Here is a 20899-nt window from a genome sequence, read left to right as displayed (position 1 = left end):
GATTTATTTACAGACTAATGATTAATCTCGCAGGAAGAATGAGAATATTATAACAGATCACAATTTTGGGGTAAAATTATTCAATTTAAAAAATATATATATAGCAATTACATTATTCTGACAAGACCATTTTTTTGTTTTTTTCCTCCCCTTTTTCCCAAAAAATATAACTTTGTTTTTTCATTCACATAGACGGGGGGCTTGTGTTTTGTGGGACTAGTTGTTGTTTGGAATGAGAACATTCAATTTAGCACATAAAGTATTGAAAAATGGGGAAAAAATCAAAGTAAGGTTATTATTTTTGTTAGTTTCGGGTTTTTTTATGAACATTTAAAAAAAAATGTGGTTTGTGAGACCATTTTCATCTTGCGAAGACCTAATTTTATAGAATGATCCCATTGATGGAGTTGTCGGCTTTTTCTTGTGGAGAGATCAGTAGTTACAAGTTTCTGATTGCATTTTTGGGAGGGAAGTAGAGAGACCCAAAAACCACAACCACAACCATGGCACTTTACTGTCCTTTACAGCATTGACCCGACGTGTAATAGATTTATATGTAATGAAAGATTGTACTTATGTCAATGCAGCAGCAACAAATATTGTTTTACGCTTTTTCTTTTTTATAGTTGGCCAGAAAATCGCAGAACCTTAAGCAGAAAGTGACATGAATGAGAACATCTGCCCGGCTTGTACCGGATCCGGGGGTGTTACGTACAAGGCGAAGTCCCCAGAATAAGGATTTGCTTTATTTTGGTGCAGAGTTTCTAGTAGTTTCTGGTTCCTACTGTTACAGGCAGATGCCGTCTGCATAATACAGCCAGCACCGCCTCAACCCTTCCATGCATGTGGACCCCGGCACAAATACTCCGGTACATCCTTTTATGCTAAGACATTAATAATTCTACAATTATCACACACAACTTATATACAGAAACCTCCCAACCGTCCCCGATCCAATGGGACTGTCCGGCTGTCGCTAGAGGTCGGGGCTACGTCCTGACGAGCTGTGTTCTGTCAGGACAGTCAGTGTAGTACAAGAAAGTCTCATGCCGTGCTGCTGTGATCGCTCCTGGAGAGGGGCAGCATCCGCTCCGCACGCCTCGTACACGCCCGGCTCCGCTCCGTACACCTCGTACACGCTCAGCTTCGTACACCTCGTACACGCGCGGCTCCGTACACCTCGTACACGCCCGGCTCCGCTCCGTACGCCTCGTACACGCGCGGCTCCGCTCCGCACGCCTCGTACACACGCGGCTCCGCTCCGCACGCCTCGTACACGCCCGGCTCCGCTCCACATGCCTCGTACACGCCCGGCTCCGCTCCGCACGCCTCGTACACGCCCGACTCCGCTCTGTACGCCTCGTACACACGCGGCTCCGCTCCGTACGCCTCGTACACACGCGGCTCCGCTCCGTACGCCTCGTACACGCGCGGCTCCTCTCCGTACACCTCGGACACGCGCGGCTCCGCTCCGTACACCTCGTACACGCGCTTCTCCGCTCCGTACACCTCGTACACACGACTCCGCTCCGTACACACGCGGCTCTGCTCCGTACACCTCGTACACACGCGGCTCTGCTCCGTACACCTCGTACACACGGCTCTGCTCCGTACACCTCGTACACACGGCTCTGCTCCGTACACCTCGTACACACGGCTCTGCTCCGTACATCCCGTACACAAGCGGCTCCGCTCCGTACACCTCGTACACACGCGGCTCTGCTCCGTACACCTCGTACACGCGCGGCTCTGCTCCGTACACCTCGTACACACGCGGCTCTGCTCCGTACACCTCGTACACACGCGGCTCTGCTCCGTACATCCCGTACACACGCGGCTCCGCTCCGTACACCTCGTACACACGCGGCTCTGCTCCGTACACCTCGTACACACGCGGCTCTGCTCCGTACACCTCGTACACACGCGGCTCTGCTCCGTACACCTCGTACACACGCGGCTCTGCTCCGTACACCTCGTACACGCGCGGCTCTGCTCCGTACACCTCGTACACACGCGGCTCTGCTACATCCACACTGTAAACCCCTCCTGACCCCACACATAAACTTCAGCTCATCCAGCACCATGACAACCAGCACAGTAGAGTCCTGCATCCACTGAGGCCCCTGATCATGTGACCCCTGACTCCTCCCCTCCTGTGACCTCATCACAGCTCCTGTGCGCACAGAGCAGCCATATATGTGGTGGCGGCTCTGCAGGTGGAGGTATGTGGAGACCCCATTACTGGGCGCAGGGGGCATTAACCCCTTCAGCACGAAGGCTCTTTTGGGGTCTAGTGTTGCCCCTTTATATGAATCATAAGGTTTTTGTTCTGTTTCCTGTAATAGATACATACGACCCAACTATGGAGACAGGAAGGGAGGAAACGTATTGTTCTCATAGTACAGGACCCCTTTACTGCTCCCACAGTGTAATGCCCCAATTATGCCCCTTATACAGTATGCATGATGCCCCCACACAGTGTAATGCCCCCATTATGCCCTTTATACAGGATGTATGATGCCCCCACAGTGTAATGCCCCCATTATGCCCCTTATGCAGGATGTATGATGCCCCCACACAGTGTAATGCCCCCATTATGCCCCTTATGCAGTATATATTATGCCCCCCACAGTATAATGTTCTCACTCTACCACCTGAGGTCCTGTATTTGGAATAATCCCTCTGGAGAATGTTTTTCCATTTCCTGCTCCCCTCCATATATACCCTCGAGCATGTATACATGCATGTAGGGGAGCAGACATTACTAGATATCGAGGCTTTGTACAGTAATATACCACATGAGGATGGTATCAGAGGAGTAAGACATTTCTTGAAATCGAGATCGATAGAGTGTAGCAGACATAATGACTTCATGGAGGATCTTCTAAAATTCACTCTTACTCATAACGTCTTTCTTTTTGACAGGAAGTACTTCCACCAGCTCAGGGGTACTGCGATGGGGAGCCCCTGTGCCCCCTCATATGCTAACCTATCCCTGGACTGGTGGGAGGAATCCACAATATTCAGACATGATTATAAGTGGTGGCAGCCATATATTGGGGTATGGTACAAATATATTGACTACATTTTTATCATCTGGTCAGGGACAAGTGAACAATCTTTTTAATTTGTCGGGGAACTCAACATCAGTAGAGTGGGCCTGAGATTTACATCTGAATTTATTATAATAATAATTTTTATTTTTATAGCGACAACATATTCCACAGCACTTTACAATTTTAGGGGGGACTTATATAGACAATACAGACTTTACAGAATAAGCATAACTCAGATATTAAAAGAAGTGAGGGCCCTGCTCGCAAGCTTACAGTCTGTAAAGAAATAGGGGAGACACAAAAGGTAAAATGTACATATATTGTATAATACTGCCTTAATATACTAAATACGGTAAGTACATAACACTACATGAACTGGTCGCCAGCCAGTATGTGTACAGTACAGACAGAGGCTATTCAGTGCATGGATGGTATGAGCATGATTTTGAAGAAAATTTTAATATGGGCCAAACTGGGACAGTTAGATAAGTGTGTTGAGGTGATAGGCCAGTCTAAAGAAATGGGTTTTTAGGGCACGCTTAAAACTGTGGGTATTGGGAATTAATCAAATTGTCCTGGGTAGTGCATTCCAAAGAATTGGTGCAGCATGCGAGCAATCTTGGAGACTGGAGTGGGAGGTTCGGATTACGGAGGATTTTAGTTTTAAGTCATTAGCAGAATGGAGGGCACGGGTAGGGTGGTAGACTGAGACGAGGGAGGAGATGTAGAGTGGTGCTGAATCGTGGATAGCTTTGTGGGTAAGAGCGATAAGTTTATATTGAACTCTGTATTGGATGAGCAATCAGTGCAATGACTGGCACAGGGAAGAGGCATCGTTGTGTCGGTTGGCGAGGAATATGACCCTGACTGCTGTGTTCAGGACGGATTGGAGAGGGGAAAGTTCAGAAAGAGGGAAATCGATAAGTAAAGAGTTGCAATAGTCCAGACGAGAATGAATAAGAGCTACAGTAAGAGTTTTTACCGAGTCAAAGGTAAGAAAATTTCTGATTCTAGAGATGTTTTTGAGGTGTAGATGACACGAGCGAGCGAGTGATTTGATGTGAGGAGTGAAGGAAAGATCTGAATCACGTATGACCCCAAGACAGCGGGCATGTTGCTGGCGAGTAATGATGGAGCCACAAACGGAAATGGCAGTATCGGGCATAGATAGGTTAGTGGAGGTAGGAAATAGGAGTAGTTTAGTTTTTGACAGATTCAGTTTTAGATAGAGGGAGGACATAGTGTTAGAGACAGCGGAAAGACAATCACTGGTATTTTGTAATAATCCAGGGGTGATGTCCGGAGAAAAGGTGTATAATTGGGTGTCATCAGCATAGAGATGGTACTGAAAACCGAATTTGCTGATTGTTTGTCCAATAGGAGCGATATATAAGTAGAAAAGAAGGGCGTCTAGGACTAATCCTTGAGGAACCCCGACAATAAGGGGGAGGGGAGAAGAAGAGGAGCCAGCAAAAGACACAGTGAAGGAGCGGTCAGAGAGGTAGATCCACAGTGTTGAATGCTGCAGAGAGATCCAGAAGAATCAGCAGGAAGTAGTGACCATTCGATTTGGCTGTTAGTAGATCATTAGAAACTTTAGTGAGTGCAGTTTCAGTAGAATGTAAAGAGCAGAAACCAGATTGTAAAGGGTCAAGAAGGGAGTTATCTGAGAGATAGCTATTAGACAGGAGTGGAACAGGCGTTCCAGGAGTTTAGAGATAAAGGGAAGATTGGAAACAAGTCTGTAGTTAGCAGCACAGTTCTGGTCGAGGGATGTTTTTTTAAGTAATGGATGTATGCTGGGGTGTTTAAAAAAGGAGGGAAAAATACAAGATGAGAGGTAGAGGTTGAATATTTTAGTTAGGTGACTGGTGACAGCTGGAGAAAGGGACTGAAGGAGATGTGAAGGAATAGGGTCACTGGTGCAGGTGGTAGAGCGAGAGGAAGCAAGGAGCCTTGTCACTTCTTCTTCCGTGACTGGTTCGAAGTCAGAAAATGAGCAAGATACAATGTGGGAGGGAGGAGCATGCATAACATTTGGGGATTGAGAGAAAATTTCCTGTCGGATATGGTCAATTTTTTCTTTGAAATAATTGGCCAGATCGTCAGTGCTGAGGTTGGTGGTTGGGGCCTGTGCTGTTTGATTAAGGAGAGAATGAAAAGTGTCAAACAGGTGTTTAGCATTATTGGACCATGAGATGATGAGGTTGTTAAAGTAGGTTTGTTTGGAGAGGTGAAGGGCAGAGTTATAAGTTTTAAGCATAAATTTATAATGGAGGAAATCTTCGGCCAGATTAGATTTTGTCCACAGCCGTTCGGCACACCTGGAGCCCCGCTGGAGAAAACGTGTTTGCAGCGTGTTGCTGGATTGTCGCCGTCTGTGCCGAGTTGTTCTATGTGTAGGAGCTGCGCCTTCATCCAGGGCTCATTGCAATGTTTCGTTATAATGCTTCAGTGCAAAGTCAGGGCATGAGAGGGAGGAGATTGGGGCCAATGATGATTGCACCTTTTTCATAAATTTCTGGGTGTTAATGGCATGTATATTTCTATAAGTGTGGAAAGTGGAGGTGTCTTGAGCAGGGTGACAGTTCTTGACAGAGAATAAAAGAAGGTTGTGATCAGAGAGCAGAAGAGGAGAGTTAGTTAAGTCATGTATTGAACAGAGCCGGGCGAAGATCAGGTCAAAGAGTATTTCCATCTTCATGTGTAGGAGAATTAGTAAGCTGTGAAAGGCCGAAGGAGGAATTTAGCGATAAAAGATGAGTGGCAGATGGGGAGAGGGAATCGCCTATTGGGATGTTAAAGTCTCCCATGATGAGGGTGGGGATGTCATAGGATAGAAAGTTTGGAAGCCAAGTGGCAAAGTGATCCACAAACTGACAGGAGGGGCCCTAGGGCGATACATAACCGCCACTCGCAGGGAGAAGGGCCGGTAGAGTCTGACTGTGTGGGCCTCAAAAGAAGGGATGAAAAGTGAGGGTACTGGGGATATAACCTGAAAAGTACATTTTGTTTAAAGGAGCAGACCAACACCAATTATTACCAGTTGCCATTCCTGTATGTACTGATCAAGAAGGATTGTAACGGGACCCTAGGGACACTCATCTACCAGAAACCTTCAAGCACTAATAAACTATTGAAGTGGGATAACCACCACCCCCATCCCCATAAAAAGAGGAAAACCCAAGGGACAATTTTTATGGTTGAGAAGGTACTGCTCGAATGTCATAGATTTTAATATACCGGCAATAGACCTGAACACCAGATTAAGGGATAAAGGGTACTCGTGGTACATTTTGGATTCCGCATCATCGTTTGCAGAAAAATGGTCCATCAGCTCATCTTTTTCTCATTCAGATCTCTAAAATACCGGATCCTCTCAGTGACGATCGTCTATATAAGAAAATTTTCCTGATTTATCCAGGAAAATGATGGACAAGATGGTGGAGAGGATATTACACCTCACCCTAGAGATCCTCTTCCGGCTTACTGGAGAGGTGAGAGATTCTGATGACGTCCCATTACATCATTCTTATCTATGGGAATAACAGATGAACAGAACTGGAGAGGTGAGGACTCTGGAAATGTCTGTAGTGAGATTTATTAATGTGTCTCTCCATAACCAGAGATTAATCACGGGGCCTCCACCTCACCCCCTGATACATGAGGACATCAATGACCAGAAGATCCTAGAACTCGCCTACAAGATGATTGAGCTGCTGACTGGAGAGGTGACACTGCTGGGAATGCTGGGACATTATACAGTAACGCTATGAAGGGATTGGGGGATGACGGTATCATTGTATGTGTCAGGTTCCTATAAGGTGTCAGGATGTCGCCGTCTATTTCTCCATGGAGGAGTGGGAGTATTTAGAAGGACACAAAGATCTGTACAGGGACATCATGATGGAGGTTCCCCAGCCCCTCACATCACCAGGTAATAGGACTAAATACACACGGCCTATAATTATCTGTATGTAAAGAATGAATACAGTCCCTGTATGTGTTTCCTCCAGATCTATCTAGTAAGAGGACAACACCAGAGAGATGTCCCCGTCCTCTTCTTCCACAGGACTGTAAACAAGAAGATCCCAATGTTCCTCAGGTAGATGGAGAGAAGGTGTCATGAGATCTCCCCTATGATGTGTAGACGGCTGTAAAGGTCATGTCTTCAGTTCTGTTTTATCCACCATTATTATGTTTTATATTTGTGTCATGAGAACGGTGGAGATAAGAGGATTAGAGCCGATCAAACTTGTGACTTTTCCATCTGTCTTTGACTTTTATAATATTTGTTTCAGGGTGAAGATCTGACCCATATTAATACTACAGAGACATATGTGAGGGGTGATGAGTGGTGTAATGAGGAGATTCCTACATATGACTACCCAGGTGAGTAGTAACCACTGAATACACAGAAGTCACAGATTCTTTTCAGACACCGGCTGTGGCTGCTTTATCAGTGGTGTAGTCGTATCACAATCGTGTGATCACCATTTTGCCGCTAGACCACAACATTCTCCTCCGTCCGAAAATATTCAAATTACTTTGGGAAATTGTGAAAGCCCTTTTCTATAGAACTTACAACCTGGAGGATCCACCTACCCCCTGGGATTAGTAGACGCTGACCATTACCTGCCCAGGTCTGTAAACTATAAAGCCAAATGTCAGCGTACGTAGATTGTGCTGACAAATTAAAAAATCACTTGAAGAAAACTATTATGATGGGCCTCTATGTGAAAGCAGACGGTAATGATGGTGTTGTCTTCCTAGATCCCTGATATCTTATTGGATGAATCTCCCTTCTCTCCCTTCTGTGCTGCTGAATGTGCTCATATGGTCCCTACAAGACCAGGTCCAGTCTTTCTGGCCAAACTTCTCTTTTTTGATCGATAACATTAAATGTCCACTGAGGGGCACGTGTGAATTTCTGTACAATAACAACAGAGTTTCCCTTTATCCTGACTTTTCAATTTCTTTTAAAACCAACTAACTTCAAACAGGATTGTGATAAACTATACAGAAAACATTACACCTGTGCCATGATATATCTCTAAGCTGTGCGTGGCTGATGGCTGTAATATACATTTATTCACGCCTGCAGGAGATGTGTTGGTATGGCTCCAGCCCTGGTTTCATGGATTCACTCCACATCATAAATAGTATTGAGCGAATTTGTTCGCCATTTCAAATTCAGGTTCGTGTTCGTGGTTCCGGCGTGTTCGGCCCAAATGGTCAACCATAAATGAATGTGACTCCAGTTTAGTGTTGGATTTCTCCCTTCATCTGACAGAAAATATTGTCCCTTACGATAGTTTAGATTGCCAAGAGCCACCGAGCCCCATACTCTAATTACCCCAGAGAGGTTTCACCACTAGTTACTCATTTTTCTCTGATGGAGACTGTTCAGTTTTATCATTTCAGTAGATGTGTTATTGTGTATAGTCACAGTTTTTGACTTCAGTAATCCTCTAATTTAACCTCTTCCCGCAGCCAGTATTTTGTTTCTAATCAGGCCCCATTTTTCAAATCTGACGTGTGTCACTTTATGTGGTGATAATTTTGGAATTCTTCACAAAGGATAATAGGAAACAAATGGACCTTACAAATTATTTTTGAATTTTTGAATCTGACAATCCCCTATATACGGTTGTACACTACTGTTTGAGCACATGGCAGGTTAAGAAGGTAAGGAGTGACATTTAGCTATTAGGAATGCTCAAAAGATGGCTACCATGAACAGGCTTATCACTATCTACCCTGTTTACAGATTTCACAAATTACTTTAACCCCTCTACATGGATCTGGACCTACACAGAGACCCCTAGGCTTGAGCCACAGTGTTACCTGCTATTCGGTGGACTGAGATGGAAAGAAGAATAGTCAGGTAGCCGGGTCAGAACCAAGAGGATAGAGAAAATACAAAATCAGAAGACACAAGAGTAGTCCGTAAATGGGCCGAGGTCACAACAGAAACAAATACACAAGCCGGGAGCTGAGCACAGAGGACTGAACCAGAGGAGAACAAGGCTGTATCTGGCAGCTTCCAGCAATATGCTTCCAGCTTTAGTAGGGTGCGGTGCTTTCCAAATTGCTGAAGCAGGGAGCAGATTAATCCAGCTAGACAGAACATACACCCATACTGTCAGACTCGATGGTACTACAGGTACCAGCAAACCTAATCTTAGTAGCTGGACAGAGCCTGCGCCTTTTACTCCATATTTGGGAGGCAGAATGAACAAACAGTTGAACACCACGCTCCTGGTACATCCTATGAGGTTTTCTATTAGACAGTCATTGTCCTGGTGAATAAGTGAATTTTTTAATATAACTTGCCTTTTTTACAGACAATTTAAGTAGAAATGTTCAAAAATATAAAATTCAAGGATTTTTTTATTAAAAAATAATAATTGGTTTTATTCTTAGCAGATGACTGTACCAGGAGATCAGAGGGACAGCTGACACCTTCAATTTTCAAATCAGATAATTTTCAGATCCCACAGGATACAATTGAAGTGAATGCCATTACTCCAGATATACCATCATCCCTTCACAGCAAAGATCTGTCATCTGATCCACTGAAACAGGTCCTGTCTTCTGATTCATTACCGACTACTATGGAAAATCAAAGTCACAAAATAAGCATTAAAAAACAAACTGCTCCTAATGCAAAGAAGACATTTTCACATTCAGAATATAGAAATAGTTTTCCTCTCAAAAAGTCTTTTCTTAAACATCAAAAAATTCACACAGCGAAGAATAGATTTTCTTGCTCCAAGTGTGGGAGATGTTTTAATCAGAAAACAAGTCTTGCTAGGCACCAGATAACTCACACAGGAGAGAAGCCATTTTCCTGTTCAGAATGTGGGAAATGCTTTACAGAGAAATCAACTCTTATCAATCATCAGAGAACTCACACAGGAGAGAAGCCATTTACATGTTCAGATTGTGGGAAATGTTTTGTACATAAATCAAATCTTTTCAAACATCAGAGAACTCACACAGGGGACAAGCCTTTTCCATGTTCAGAATGTGGAAAATGTTTTACAGAGAAATCAACTCTTATCAAACATCAGAGAACTCACACAGGAGAGAAGCCATTTTCATGTTCAGATTGTGGGAAATGTTTTGTACAGAAATCAAATCTTAATATACATCAGAGAACTCACACAGGGGAGAAGCCATTTTCATGTTCAGAATGTGGGAAATGTTTTGCAAAGAAATCAACTCTTATCAACCATCAGAGAACACACACAGGAGAGAAGCCATTTTCATGTTCAGAATGTGGGAAATATTTTACAGCGAAATCTACTCTTATCAAACATCAGAGAACTCACACAGGAGAGAAGCCTTTTTCATGTTCAGATTGTGGGAAATATTTTGTACAGAAATCATATCTTAATAAACATCAGAGAACTCACACAGGGGAGAAGCCTTTTTATGTTCAAAATGTGGGAAATGTTTTAAACAGAAAGCGCATCTTGATAACCACCGGAGAACCCACACAGGGGAGAATGCCGCAACTACACCCAACTAGTCTCTACAGACAAGAAAGGCCCTAGCTGTACAACTAAAAACGCCACCACAGACCTAACTCCCTAATAAGTCGTTGAGGAGTTTCTCATACCTCCTGAGGAACCAGAGGGGAGGCCGCAACACATTATCAACAAGGGGAAAGGAAAGTATGAAGTAAAATACGAAAACCCTGAATGAGAAACAAAAACACATTCATATAGGGCAAAGAAGGCAAGCTAAGGAGAACCAAAAATAAAAGGAACAAGTATAATCTCCCAGAAACCTAACATTGTTAGAATGAAAAGGTACTGGGAGGAAAAGCAAACTGACCGGTAGGATAGTTTCACCTTTGTGGTGAAACGTACAAAATTCATCCTCACCAACTGTATATGTCAAACTCGTCCATTTATAATGACCATGGACAAGATAAAGATTCCCAACTCACATCAGGACCACAAGATCCCAGGTACTTTCAGCTGCATCACATCTAATGTAATGTACTTAATTATATGTAGCAAATGTCCAACTGGGGGTCTGTATGTAGGGGAGATGGGGCAAAAACTTAGATGAATTCTCATCACCACACAAAAAAAGAAAAAAAGAATAGATCTACTTGTGGCCACACATTTTTACGGCCACAACTGCTTATCCTTTTCCGAAACTGATAGTTCTGCTTCACATCACTTGTCTTATCTATTGCATTATTCCTGTGCCCTGTTATGTATAAATATGTGACTCTTCAGATTTTGTGTTATACTTTGTCTGATGAGACCTGAGTAGTCTCGAAAGCTTACTGACTAATGGCTAACTGAAGAGATGGTATCAACCACTGAGGACTCTCAAATTTTAATATTTTTCTCCATACAGCAATTTTAAGATCTCTCCACAGGTGTTCAATGGGATTTAGATCCAGACTCATTGCTGGTCAGAACTCTCCAGCACTTTGTTTCCATCCATTTTCTGGGTGCTTCTTGAAGTATGTTTGGGCTCATTTTCATGCTGGAAGACCCATGACCTAGGACGCAAACTCAGCTTTCTGACACTAGGCACTATATTGTGACCCAAAATCCTTTGCTGATCTTCAGATTTCCTGATGCCTTGCACACAGTCAGAGGCTGCAAAGCAACCCCAAAATACCTTTAAACCTCCACCATATTTGACTGTATGGGTTGTAAATTTATTGATTATCTGTGCACCTTGGACAAAGGAACATGTGGATCTCTAAAGATGGACTTATAACCTTGAAATTGTTGATATTTTTCAACAATTTTGGTTCTCAAGTCCTCAGACAGTTCTCTTCTCCTTTTTCTGTTTTCTCCATGCTTAGTGTGCCACACATATGTACACAATGCAAAGATTGAATCCATTTCTCCCATTTTTATCTGGTTTTAGTTGTGATTTTCATATTGCCCACACCTATTACTTGCCACAATTGCGTTTGAACAAGCTTCACATGCTTGAAACAAAGTTGTTTACCCACAATTTTGGCAAGATGCCAACAATTTTGTCCGCCCTATTTTGTGTGAAATTATGTTCAATTTCCCTTTTTTTCTCTGTTTTCTTGTGTTGTTCCAATACATGCAAAGGAAATAAACGTGTATAACAAAACGTGTAATTTCAATAATTTTCTGGGAGAATCACTTCATTTTCTGGAACAATTTCAAGGGATCCAACACTTTTGACCATGACTTGTTTTTGTTGTCTTTTTAATTTGTTGCAGCATATCATCCTCTACGTGTTCAGCTATATTAGGAGGCTTGTAGCAAAGTCCAATTAGCATCTTTGCATTATTGCCATTTTCATGTACATTTACCCATACTGATTTTACATCAGGGATGTAAAGCTCAAAACATGCAGAGGGCCAAAATGAAAAACTTTGACAAAGTCGTGGGCCAACCAGTATACAGTATAATGGGCCCCACATAGTCCTACATACAGAATAATGGACCCTACATAGTCCTCCATACAGTATAATGGGCCCCACATAGTCCTCCATACAGAATAATGGGCCCCACATAGTCCTCCATACATAAGAAACAAGAGGGAAAAACTTTGAGTCAGCATCCCATATAATAGTGAAAAAATTACAAAATTGTATTAATTATAATTTATACAGGAAAAAAATATGAATTGCTGAAACAGACAGTTAATAGTAAAACAATGGAGGAGCACTAATGAGCATGAGACAAATTAACATGATTCTTTTCTGATGTAAATACATAATTGGGCTACCAAAAAAATAAGAATATATTGTTAAAATGCAATGAAGCATTCAATGAAAGTGCAGGTGCTTATGAGGTAGGTCAGAAGCAGTTGCTATATAAGAGGTTAGTCATACCGCTGTCTATATATAGTTACTAATATAGATAGCTCATACCGGGGGTAGCAGATCTTTATTAGTGGTATCAGTGCCCTGACCCCTTAGGCTACAGGGTAAAAGTATATCCTAATACATATTAAAGCCTAGAAAATGCACCTAAGTAGGAAAAAAGATTAAAGAACGGCAGCAAAAAGAGTGTATCATGAATCCTATAGAATACTTACAGCCACAGTGGATGTGAACACGGTCCTCAATGGCACTCACTCTAATGCGCGTTTCAGCACGGCTGCCTTCGTCAGGAGGTGGCGTCAATGAAGGTGGGTAGGGTTTAGAAACCCTTGAGCCAATAGAAAAGGGGGTGTGTAGTCTCTCCGCCAATGGGTGTGGGGAGGGTGTGGCATGACACATGGCAATCACCACTACACCGCCGCATCCACGGCAAACTCGTCATGTGATCCATGACGCAGCAAGCAAGTGGGGAACCACGTGACCGCGCGTCATGGAGCACATATTGATACGGTCAGTGAGGACACCACAGAGAACAGTGAAGCCATGCGTACCGCCCAGTCCACAGACATATATAGTCAAATACAACCGGAGAGAAAAAGAAACTAGCATAATGGGGTAAACTGTCAATAATAGCATATCCCAAATGTGTATATATATATCTAAGGGGTATAGGCGATAGCCAATTATATATAAGTCAGAGTTATATATAAATAAGTTAATTGACCATGACAAAATAAATATAGTATATCTTTAAGAAAAGCATGAAGTATAACATGATTATATGAGATCATAGTATAAATGCATAATCAGATATAAGAAAATATCTCTCAAAATATTGATCTATAAATGCGAAATATATACAATAATAACTATGGACAAAAAATGCGCACACAGAAAAAAGTTACAGGTCTTGAGTAGAGATGAGCGTTGTTCTACTCAAACTGTTCGCCAATCTCAAATTCGAGCTGTTTTGGGCGGTGTTCGAGCCGTTCGGCGAACACGAACAATTTGAGAAAAATTCGGCTGTTCGAGGTTATGTTCGATAACTGTTCGTGCACCAAAATCATAACTGGATTTTTTCTCAGTAATGATGAAAATTAATGTTAATACGCAGTTTGAGTGTACAGCGGGGCGGGGGGAGGGGCAGGGGATGGATCTCTGCAGGAACAATGAAGATCTCCATTTTTTTTTTCTCTTTCCCGCATTTACAGTGGGGAGGTGCAATCTGTCAGCCTATCAGCAGCGCACACACGGAGCGAAGTGCTTTTTTTCACACAAGCAAGGGCATGTGTCATTGGCAGTGTATGTCACATGTCCTTGCCCTATAAGACCAAGCCATTTTCCCCGTCGCCACCATTTTCTCACTGCTGCAGCTGCGTGTTAGACGGCACCGCTGTTGCTGTGTGCGCTATACCTTGTTAATTTCAAGCCAATTTTCGCACAAATCTACAGATAGCTTGGGAGTAGGGAATAGTTGTGATTGCAGTCCTTTTAAGGACTAGGTTACAGCATTTCCTACGACTTTTATCAGGCAGGTCTGTGCTCTTAAATAGATAGATTGTGGGAGTAAAGACTAATTGTAATTGCAGTCCTTTTCAGGACTAGGTTACATCAGTTCCTATCAGTTTTTGCCAGGCAGGTCTGTGCCAGTGCTGTGCAAGTTTTTTTCACAGCATTTGGCTGAATCTAGCAAAGCTAATCCTTTTTGGCCTATTGCAGAGTGTGTTAGTCAGTGGAGTAGCCTATCTGTGTTGCAAGATATACCACCTGTGTATAGAATACCAATTTTTTTACTGCACCTAGTGAAGTAAAATCTTTTGGGCATAGCATCATTCTATTAGTCCATCTATACTGACCTCCATCAGGTTGCAAATTGAATATAATTTTTTTCTGCATCTAGCTCTGAAAAAATATTGGGCTTCTAGCTGTGTGTGGGACTTGTTGTATTAGTCCATCTATACTGACCTCCATCAGGTTGCAAACTGCATATATTTTTTCTTCATCTACCTCTGAAAAAATATTGGGCTTCTAGCTGTGTGTGGGACTTGTTCTATTAATCCATCTATACAGACCTCCATCAGGTTGCAAACTGAATATATTTTTTTCTGCATCTACCTCTGAAAAAATATTGGGCTTCTAGCTGTGTGTGGGACTTGTTCTATTAATCCATCTATACAGACCTCCATCAGGTTGCAAACTGAATATATTTTTTTCTGCATCTACCTCTGAAAAAATATTGGGCTTCTAGCTGTGTGTGGGACTTGTTGTATTAGTCCATCTATACTGACCTCCATCAGGTTGCAAACTGAATATATTTTTTTCTGCATCTACCTCTGAAAAAATATTGGGCTTCTAGCTGTGTGTGGGACTTGTTGTATTAGTCCATCTATACTGACCTCCATCAGGTTGCAAACTGAATATATTTTTTTCTGCATCTACCTCTGAAAAAATATTGGGCTTCTAGCTGTGTGTGGGACTTGTTCTATTAATCCATCTATACAGACCTCCATCAGGTTGCAAACTGAATATATTTTTTTCTGCATCTACCTCTGAAAAAATATTGGGCTTCTAGCTGTGTGTGGGACTTGTTCTATTAATCCATCTATACAGACCTCCATCAGGTTGCAAACTGAATATATTTTTTTCTGCATCTACCTCTAAAAAAATATTGGGCTTCTAGCTGTGTGTGGGACTTGTTGTATTAGTCCATCTATACTGACCTCCATCAGGTTGCAAACTGAATATATTTTTTTCTGCATCTACCTCTAAAAAAATATTGGGCATCTAGCTGTGTGTGTGACTTGTTCTATTAATCCATCTATACAGACCTCCATCAGGTTGCAAATTGAATATAATTTTTTTCTGCATCTAGCTCTGAAAAAATATTGGGCTTCTAGCTGTGTGTGGGACTTGTTGTATTAGGCCATCTATACTGACCTCCATCAGGTTGCAAACTGCATATATTTTTTTCTTCATCTACCTCTGAAAAAATATTGGGCTTCTAGCTGTGTGTGGGACTTGTTCTATTAATCCATCTATACTGACCTCCATCAGGTTGCAAACTGAATATTTTTTTTTCTGCATCTACCTCTGAAAAAATATTGGGCTTCTAGCTGTGTGTGGGACTTGTTGTATTAGTCCATCTATACTGACCTCCATCAGGTTGCAAACTGAATATATTTTTTTCTGCATCTACCTCTGAAAAAATATTGGGCTTCTAGCTGTGTGTGGGACTTGTTCTATTAATCCATCTATACAGACCTCCATCAGGTTGCAAACTGAATATATTTTTTTCTGCATCTACCTCTAAAAAAATATTGGGCTTCTAGCTGTGTGTGGGACTTGTTGTATTAGTCCATCTATACTGACCTCCATCAGGTTGCAAACTGAATATATTTTTTTCTGCATCTACCTCTAAAAAAATATTGGGCTTCTAGCTGTGTGTGGGACTTGTTCTATTAATCCATCTATACAGACCTCCATCAGGTTGCAAATTGAATATAATTTTTTTCTGCATCTAGCTCTGAAAAAATATTGGGCTTCTAGCTGTGTGTGGGACTTGTTGTATTAGGCCATCTATACTGACCTCCATCAGGTTGCAAACTGCATATATTTTTTTCTTCATCTACCTCTGAAAAAATATTGGGCTTCTAGCTGTGTGTGGGACTTGTTCTATTAATCCATCTATACTGACCTCCATCAGGTTGCAAACTGAATATATTTTTTTCTGCATCTACCTCTGAAAAAATATTGGGCTTCTAGCTGTGTGTGGGACTTGTTCTATTAATCCATCTATACAGACCTCCATCAGGTTGCAAACTGAATATATTTTTTTCTGCATCTACCTCTGAAAAAATATTGGGCTTCTAGCTGTGTGTGGGACTTGTTCTATTAATCCATCTATATAGACCTCCATCAGGTTGCAAACTGAATATATTTTTTTCTGCATCTACCTCTGAAAAAATATTGGGCTTCTAGCTGTGTGTGGGACTTGTTCTATTAATCCATCTATACAGACCTCCATCAGGTTGCAAACTGAATATATTTTTTTCTGCATCTACCTCTAAAAAAATATTGGGCTTCTAGCTGTGTGTGGGACTTGTTGTATTAGTCCATCTATACTGACCTCCATCAGGTTGCAAACTGAATATATTTTTTTCTGCATCTACCTCTAAAAAAATATTGGGCTTCTAGCTGTGTGTGGGACTTGTTCTATTAATCCATCTATACAGACCTCCATCAGGTTGCAAACTGAATATATTTTTTTCTGCATCTAGCTCTGAAAAAATATTTGGCCTTCTAGCAGTGTGTGGGACTTTCTCTATTAGTCCATCTATACTGACCTCCATCAGGTTGCAAATTGAATATAATTTTTTTCTGCATCTAACCCAGCCAATAGTTTTGGCCTAATACCACAGTTTGGCCACTCAGCTCTGCTCGGTTCCCATCCATTGTTTTTTTGTGCAAACAACTCCAGAGTTGTTAATTAGTTAACCACCAAAATGAGTGGAAAAAGGCCTGCTGCTGGTGGAAAGGGGAATAGGCGTGTTGGGAAGGGGAAAAAGGTTGTGTCCGTGGGGTAGGTGTTAAAGCAACAGTAACATCTGCAGAAGAAAGACCATCTTCCAGCCAAACTAAAATGTCTACTTCTTTTAGCGGTCAATGTGATAAGATCCCTTTCTTACGGCCACGCCAATCGCTACAAATTCCAGATGAGGCACAAAAACAGCAGGTGCTTCAACGGATATCAAGTGCTCCTTTAAGTGGGCTCTCCTCCACATCAACTTCAACATCACAAATACTCCAGTCCTCAAAGGTGTCACCCCAATCGCACTTGCTTCCTCACAGCTCCCAAATCTCCAGCTGCCCGTCTGAGTATGAGGTAGAACAGATGGTTGAGTCTGCAGAGCTGTTTACTCATACTATAGCCTGGGAATCAGAGGTCGACTCCAGCGCTTCTGTGAATCCAGACGAGGAAATGATCTGCACTGATGCCCAGAATCTTTATGAGTCGGATCCAGGACCAGACGCAGAAGGTTCTGACCATAATGTAGACCCTCATTCCCAAACTGTAACTCCTGTTGGTGGGGACAATGAGGAAGACGATGATAAGACTCAAATACCTGATTGGAGCGACAACTTTAGTTTTTTGTCAGGGCAGGAACAGGTTGGCTCTGAGGACGACGGGTGTGATAACGCACAGGGTGATGATGATGAGGTTGGAGATCCCACTTACTGTCAACCCACAGTCAGCCAAGAGATGAGGTCAGCAGAGGAGGTGGAGGAAGATGCTAGTGACGACGAGGTCAGGTTGCGCCTTCCTGGACAGAGACGTAGTACTGGAAGCACGTCAACAACTGCATCCTCAAACACAACTCTGCCTCTCACCACAAGTCGTGGTGGCTCTTCAGGTCGCATGGGTGCTAAGCCTTGCATAGCCTGGGCATTTTTTCAGATCGATAAAGATGACCCAACTCGTGTTATCTGTAACATTTGTCAGCAAAAGCTAAGTAGAGGCCAAAAAATACATAGTTTGAGTACTTCATGCATGAACCGGCACATGGACATGAAGCATAAGTTGCAGTGGGAAGCTCAGTGTGCTACAATGCGGCCTAGCCGGCCGGGCCAACCACCATCTGCCATATCTTGTGCATCCGCGGCCTCTTCATCCTCTGTGACTGGGGGGACAGCAGTCACACCTGTTTTGGGGCGCAGACCTGCCACCTCTTTACCCGCAACAGCCAGCGTGATTGGCAGGTCATCATTTTCTTTGGAGGTGGTAACACCAGCTGGTGTTGAGCGCTGTCCGACATCGATAGCACCACCTTTGGATCAAGGCAACCTAACATGTCCGCCTGCATCTTCCTCACAGACCGGCAGTTTGCCGGGGACACCCTTATCAACCCCGTCTAAGCACAATAGCCAGCCCTCGGTCCCTCAGATGTGGACAAGTAAAAGACCATTTCCTCCTAGCCATGAGAAAGCTAAGAGGTTGAATTTCACCATCTGCAAGCTCTTGGCTACAGAAATGCTGCCTTTCCGCCTGGTGGACACAGAGGATTTTCGAGACCTTATGTCCATCGCAGTGCCCTAGTACCAGATGCCCAGTCGGCACTACTTCTCAAAGAAAGGTGTGCCTGCGCTCCACCGGCATGTCGCACACAACATCACCGCTTCTTTGAGAAACTCTGTGTGTGACAGGGTGCATTTCACCACAGACACTTGGACGAGTAGGCATGGACAGGGGCGTTACATGTCGCTGACTGGGCACTGGGTAACTATGGTGACAGCAGGACAAGGGGCTGCTGTCCAAGTCTTGCCGTTCCCACGAGTTGTGCGTCAATCCTCTTTATGTCAAAGTTCCTCCACTGCTTCTGCCTCCTCAACCTCCTCTCGGTCTTCCACCTGCACCCAACGCCTGTCTGGTCATGCCACAAGCTTTCTAACTGCGCAGAAGGGATCCTGCACACCTCCTTACTATGCTGGCAGTAGGGCTCAACGTCATCAGGCGGTTTTTACATTGAAATGTCTGGGAAATGTGAGTCACACAGCTGAGGAGTTGTGGTCAGCTCTGGAGAACCAATTTCATGAATGGTTGTCTCCACTGGACCTGAAACCAGGGAAGGCCGTGTGCGACAATGCTGCAAACCTGGGTGCGGCCCTTCGCCGGGGCAATGTCACACACGTGCCTTGTATGGCTCACGTGTTGAACCTGGTTGTCCAGCAATTTTTAGCCCACTGTCCCAGACTAGATGGCCTTCTGCAGAGGGCACGGTCGCTGTGTGCTCACTTTCGCCGTTCGCATCCCGCAGCTCAGCGACTTACATCTCTACAGAAGTCGTTGGGCCTGCCACTTCACCGGCTAAAATGCGATGTGCCTACCCGGTGGAATTCAACTCTGCACATGTTGCAGCGACTGTGGCAGCACCGACAAGCCCTGGTGCAATACGTTCTGACGTATAGCCTGGGCCAACGAGATCCAGAGGTGGGGCAAATCACGCTGGAGGAGTGGTCTCAGATCAGGGACCTATGCACCCTTCTGCACAGTTTTGAAATGGCGACGAAGATGTTTAGTGCTGACGATGCCATTATCAGCATGACTATTCCGGTGATTTACATGCTGGAGCACATGTTAAACAGAATTCGGAGTCAGGTGGTGGCACAAGAGGAGGTGGAGGAAGTAGAGGAGGAGGAGTTGTATGCGGAAGGGCTAACATCTGCAAGGTCCAGACGGTCGGCAGCACCAAGGCAGCAGGCATGTGAGGGTGGGGGAGATGGTTTTACCAGGGCGCATGGTAGCAGCCAAACTAGTGAGGAAGGTGCAGGAGCCCAGGAAGAAGTGGAGGACGAACTGATGGAAGACTCATCAGATGAGGGAGACCTTGATCACATTTCTGTTGTGCGAGGTTGGGGGGAGAGGACAGAGGAAGGAAGCATGATTGTTACCTCGCCACCAACACAACAGGGACTTGGTGCTCCTGGATGCGCAACACACATGAGTGCCTTCTTGCTGCACTACCTGCAACATGACCCTCGAATTGTGAGAATTAGAAATAATCCTGACTACTGGGTTGCCACACTGTTAGATCCCCGGTACAAAAGTAAATTTGCAGAAATTATTCCTGCCATAGAAAGGGATGCACGCATGCAGGAGTATCAGCAGAGACTGTTGCAGAATCTTACATGTGCTTTTCCACAAAATACCAGTGGTGCACGTAGTGAATCTCACAGTTCCAACTTGCCAACCGTGGGACCGTCAAGTGTTCAGCACTCAAACCGTAACAGAACCACAGTATCTGCTGGTAACATCAATTTTGCGGAATCATTTCACCATTTTTTAGCCCATCCTTTGCAAGGCCACAGGAGACAAGAAGGCTGACACATAGTCAACGCCTAGAGACGATGGTACAGGAGTATCTCCAAGTAAACATTGAAGCCATGACTGTGTCACTGGACCCTTGCTCTTTTTGGGCTTCCAATCTGGATAAATGGCCGGAGC

The 20899-nt window shown here is 43.6% G+C and overlaps 1 protein-coding gene across 2 annotated transcripts; it reads left to right on the top strand.

Annotated features, from left to right (window-relative positions):
• The first annotated feature begins 2157 nt into the window (after positions 1-2157).
• On the top strand, positions 2158-12179 carry LOC141182581 (uncharacterized). Of its 2 annotated transcripts, none has more exons than XM_073660734.1 (7): positions 2158-2222; positions 6414-6553; positions 6683-6787; positions 6870-6993; positions 7073-7161; positions 7358-7448; positions 9486-12179. In XM_073660734.1, the coding sequence occupies exons 2-7, from the start codon at positions 6485-6487 to the stop codon at positions 10616-10618; spliced, it is 1611 nt and encodes a 536-aa protein (XP_073516835.1). In that variant the 5' UTR covers positions 2158-2222; positions 6414-6484; the 3' UTR covers positions 10619-12179. The 2 variants fall into 2 exon arrangements, with proteins under 2 accessions (XP_073516835.1, XP_073516834.1); XM_073660733.1 differs by having other exon boundaries at positions 9483-12179.
• The last annotated feature ends 8720 nt before the right edge of the window (positions 12180-20899 follow it).

Source organism: Phyllobates terribilis, unplaced genomic scaffold (genome assembly GCF_046119375.1).
Source record: "Phyllobates terribilis strain yellow unplaced genomic scaffold, ASM4611937v1 Scaffold_35__1_contigs__length_13245226, whole genome shotgun sequence".
In the NCBI taxonomy this organism is placed as follows: domain Eukaryota; kingdom Metazoa; phylum Chordata; class Amphibia; order Anura; family Dendrobatidae; genus Phyllobates; species Phyllobates terribilis.
The sequence above is the reverse complement of the archived record's forward strand: the minus strand, read 5'-3'. Positions and strand labels throughout refer to the sequence as shown.

What these genes read in the sequence shown, in the direction of transcription:
- LOC141182581 (XM_073660733.1), top strand. Translation starts at nt 6,485, where the DNA reads ATGATGGACAAGATGGTGGAGAGGATATTACACCTCACCCTAGAGATC. An exon ending in TCTTCCGGCTTACTGGAGAG is followed by an intron (nt 6,554 to 6,682) that starts GTGAGAGATTCT and finishes CTCCATAACCAG; the next exon opens with AGATTAATCACGGGGCCTCC. An exon ending in AAGATCCCAATGTTCCTCAG is followed by an intron (nt 7,162 to 7,357) that starts GTAGATGGAGAG and finishes TATTTGTTTCAG; the next exon opens with GGTGAAGATCTGACCCATAT.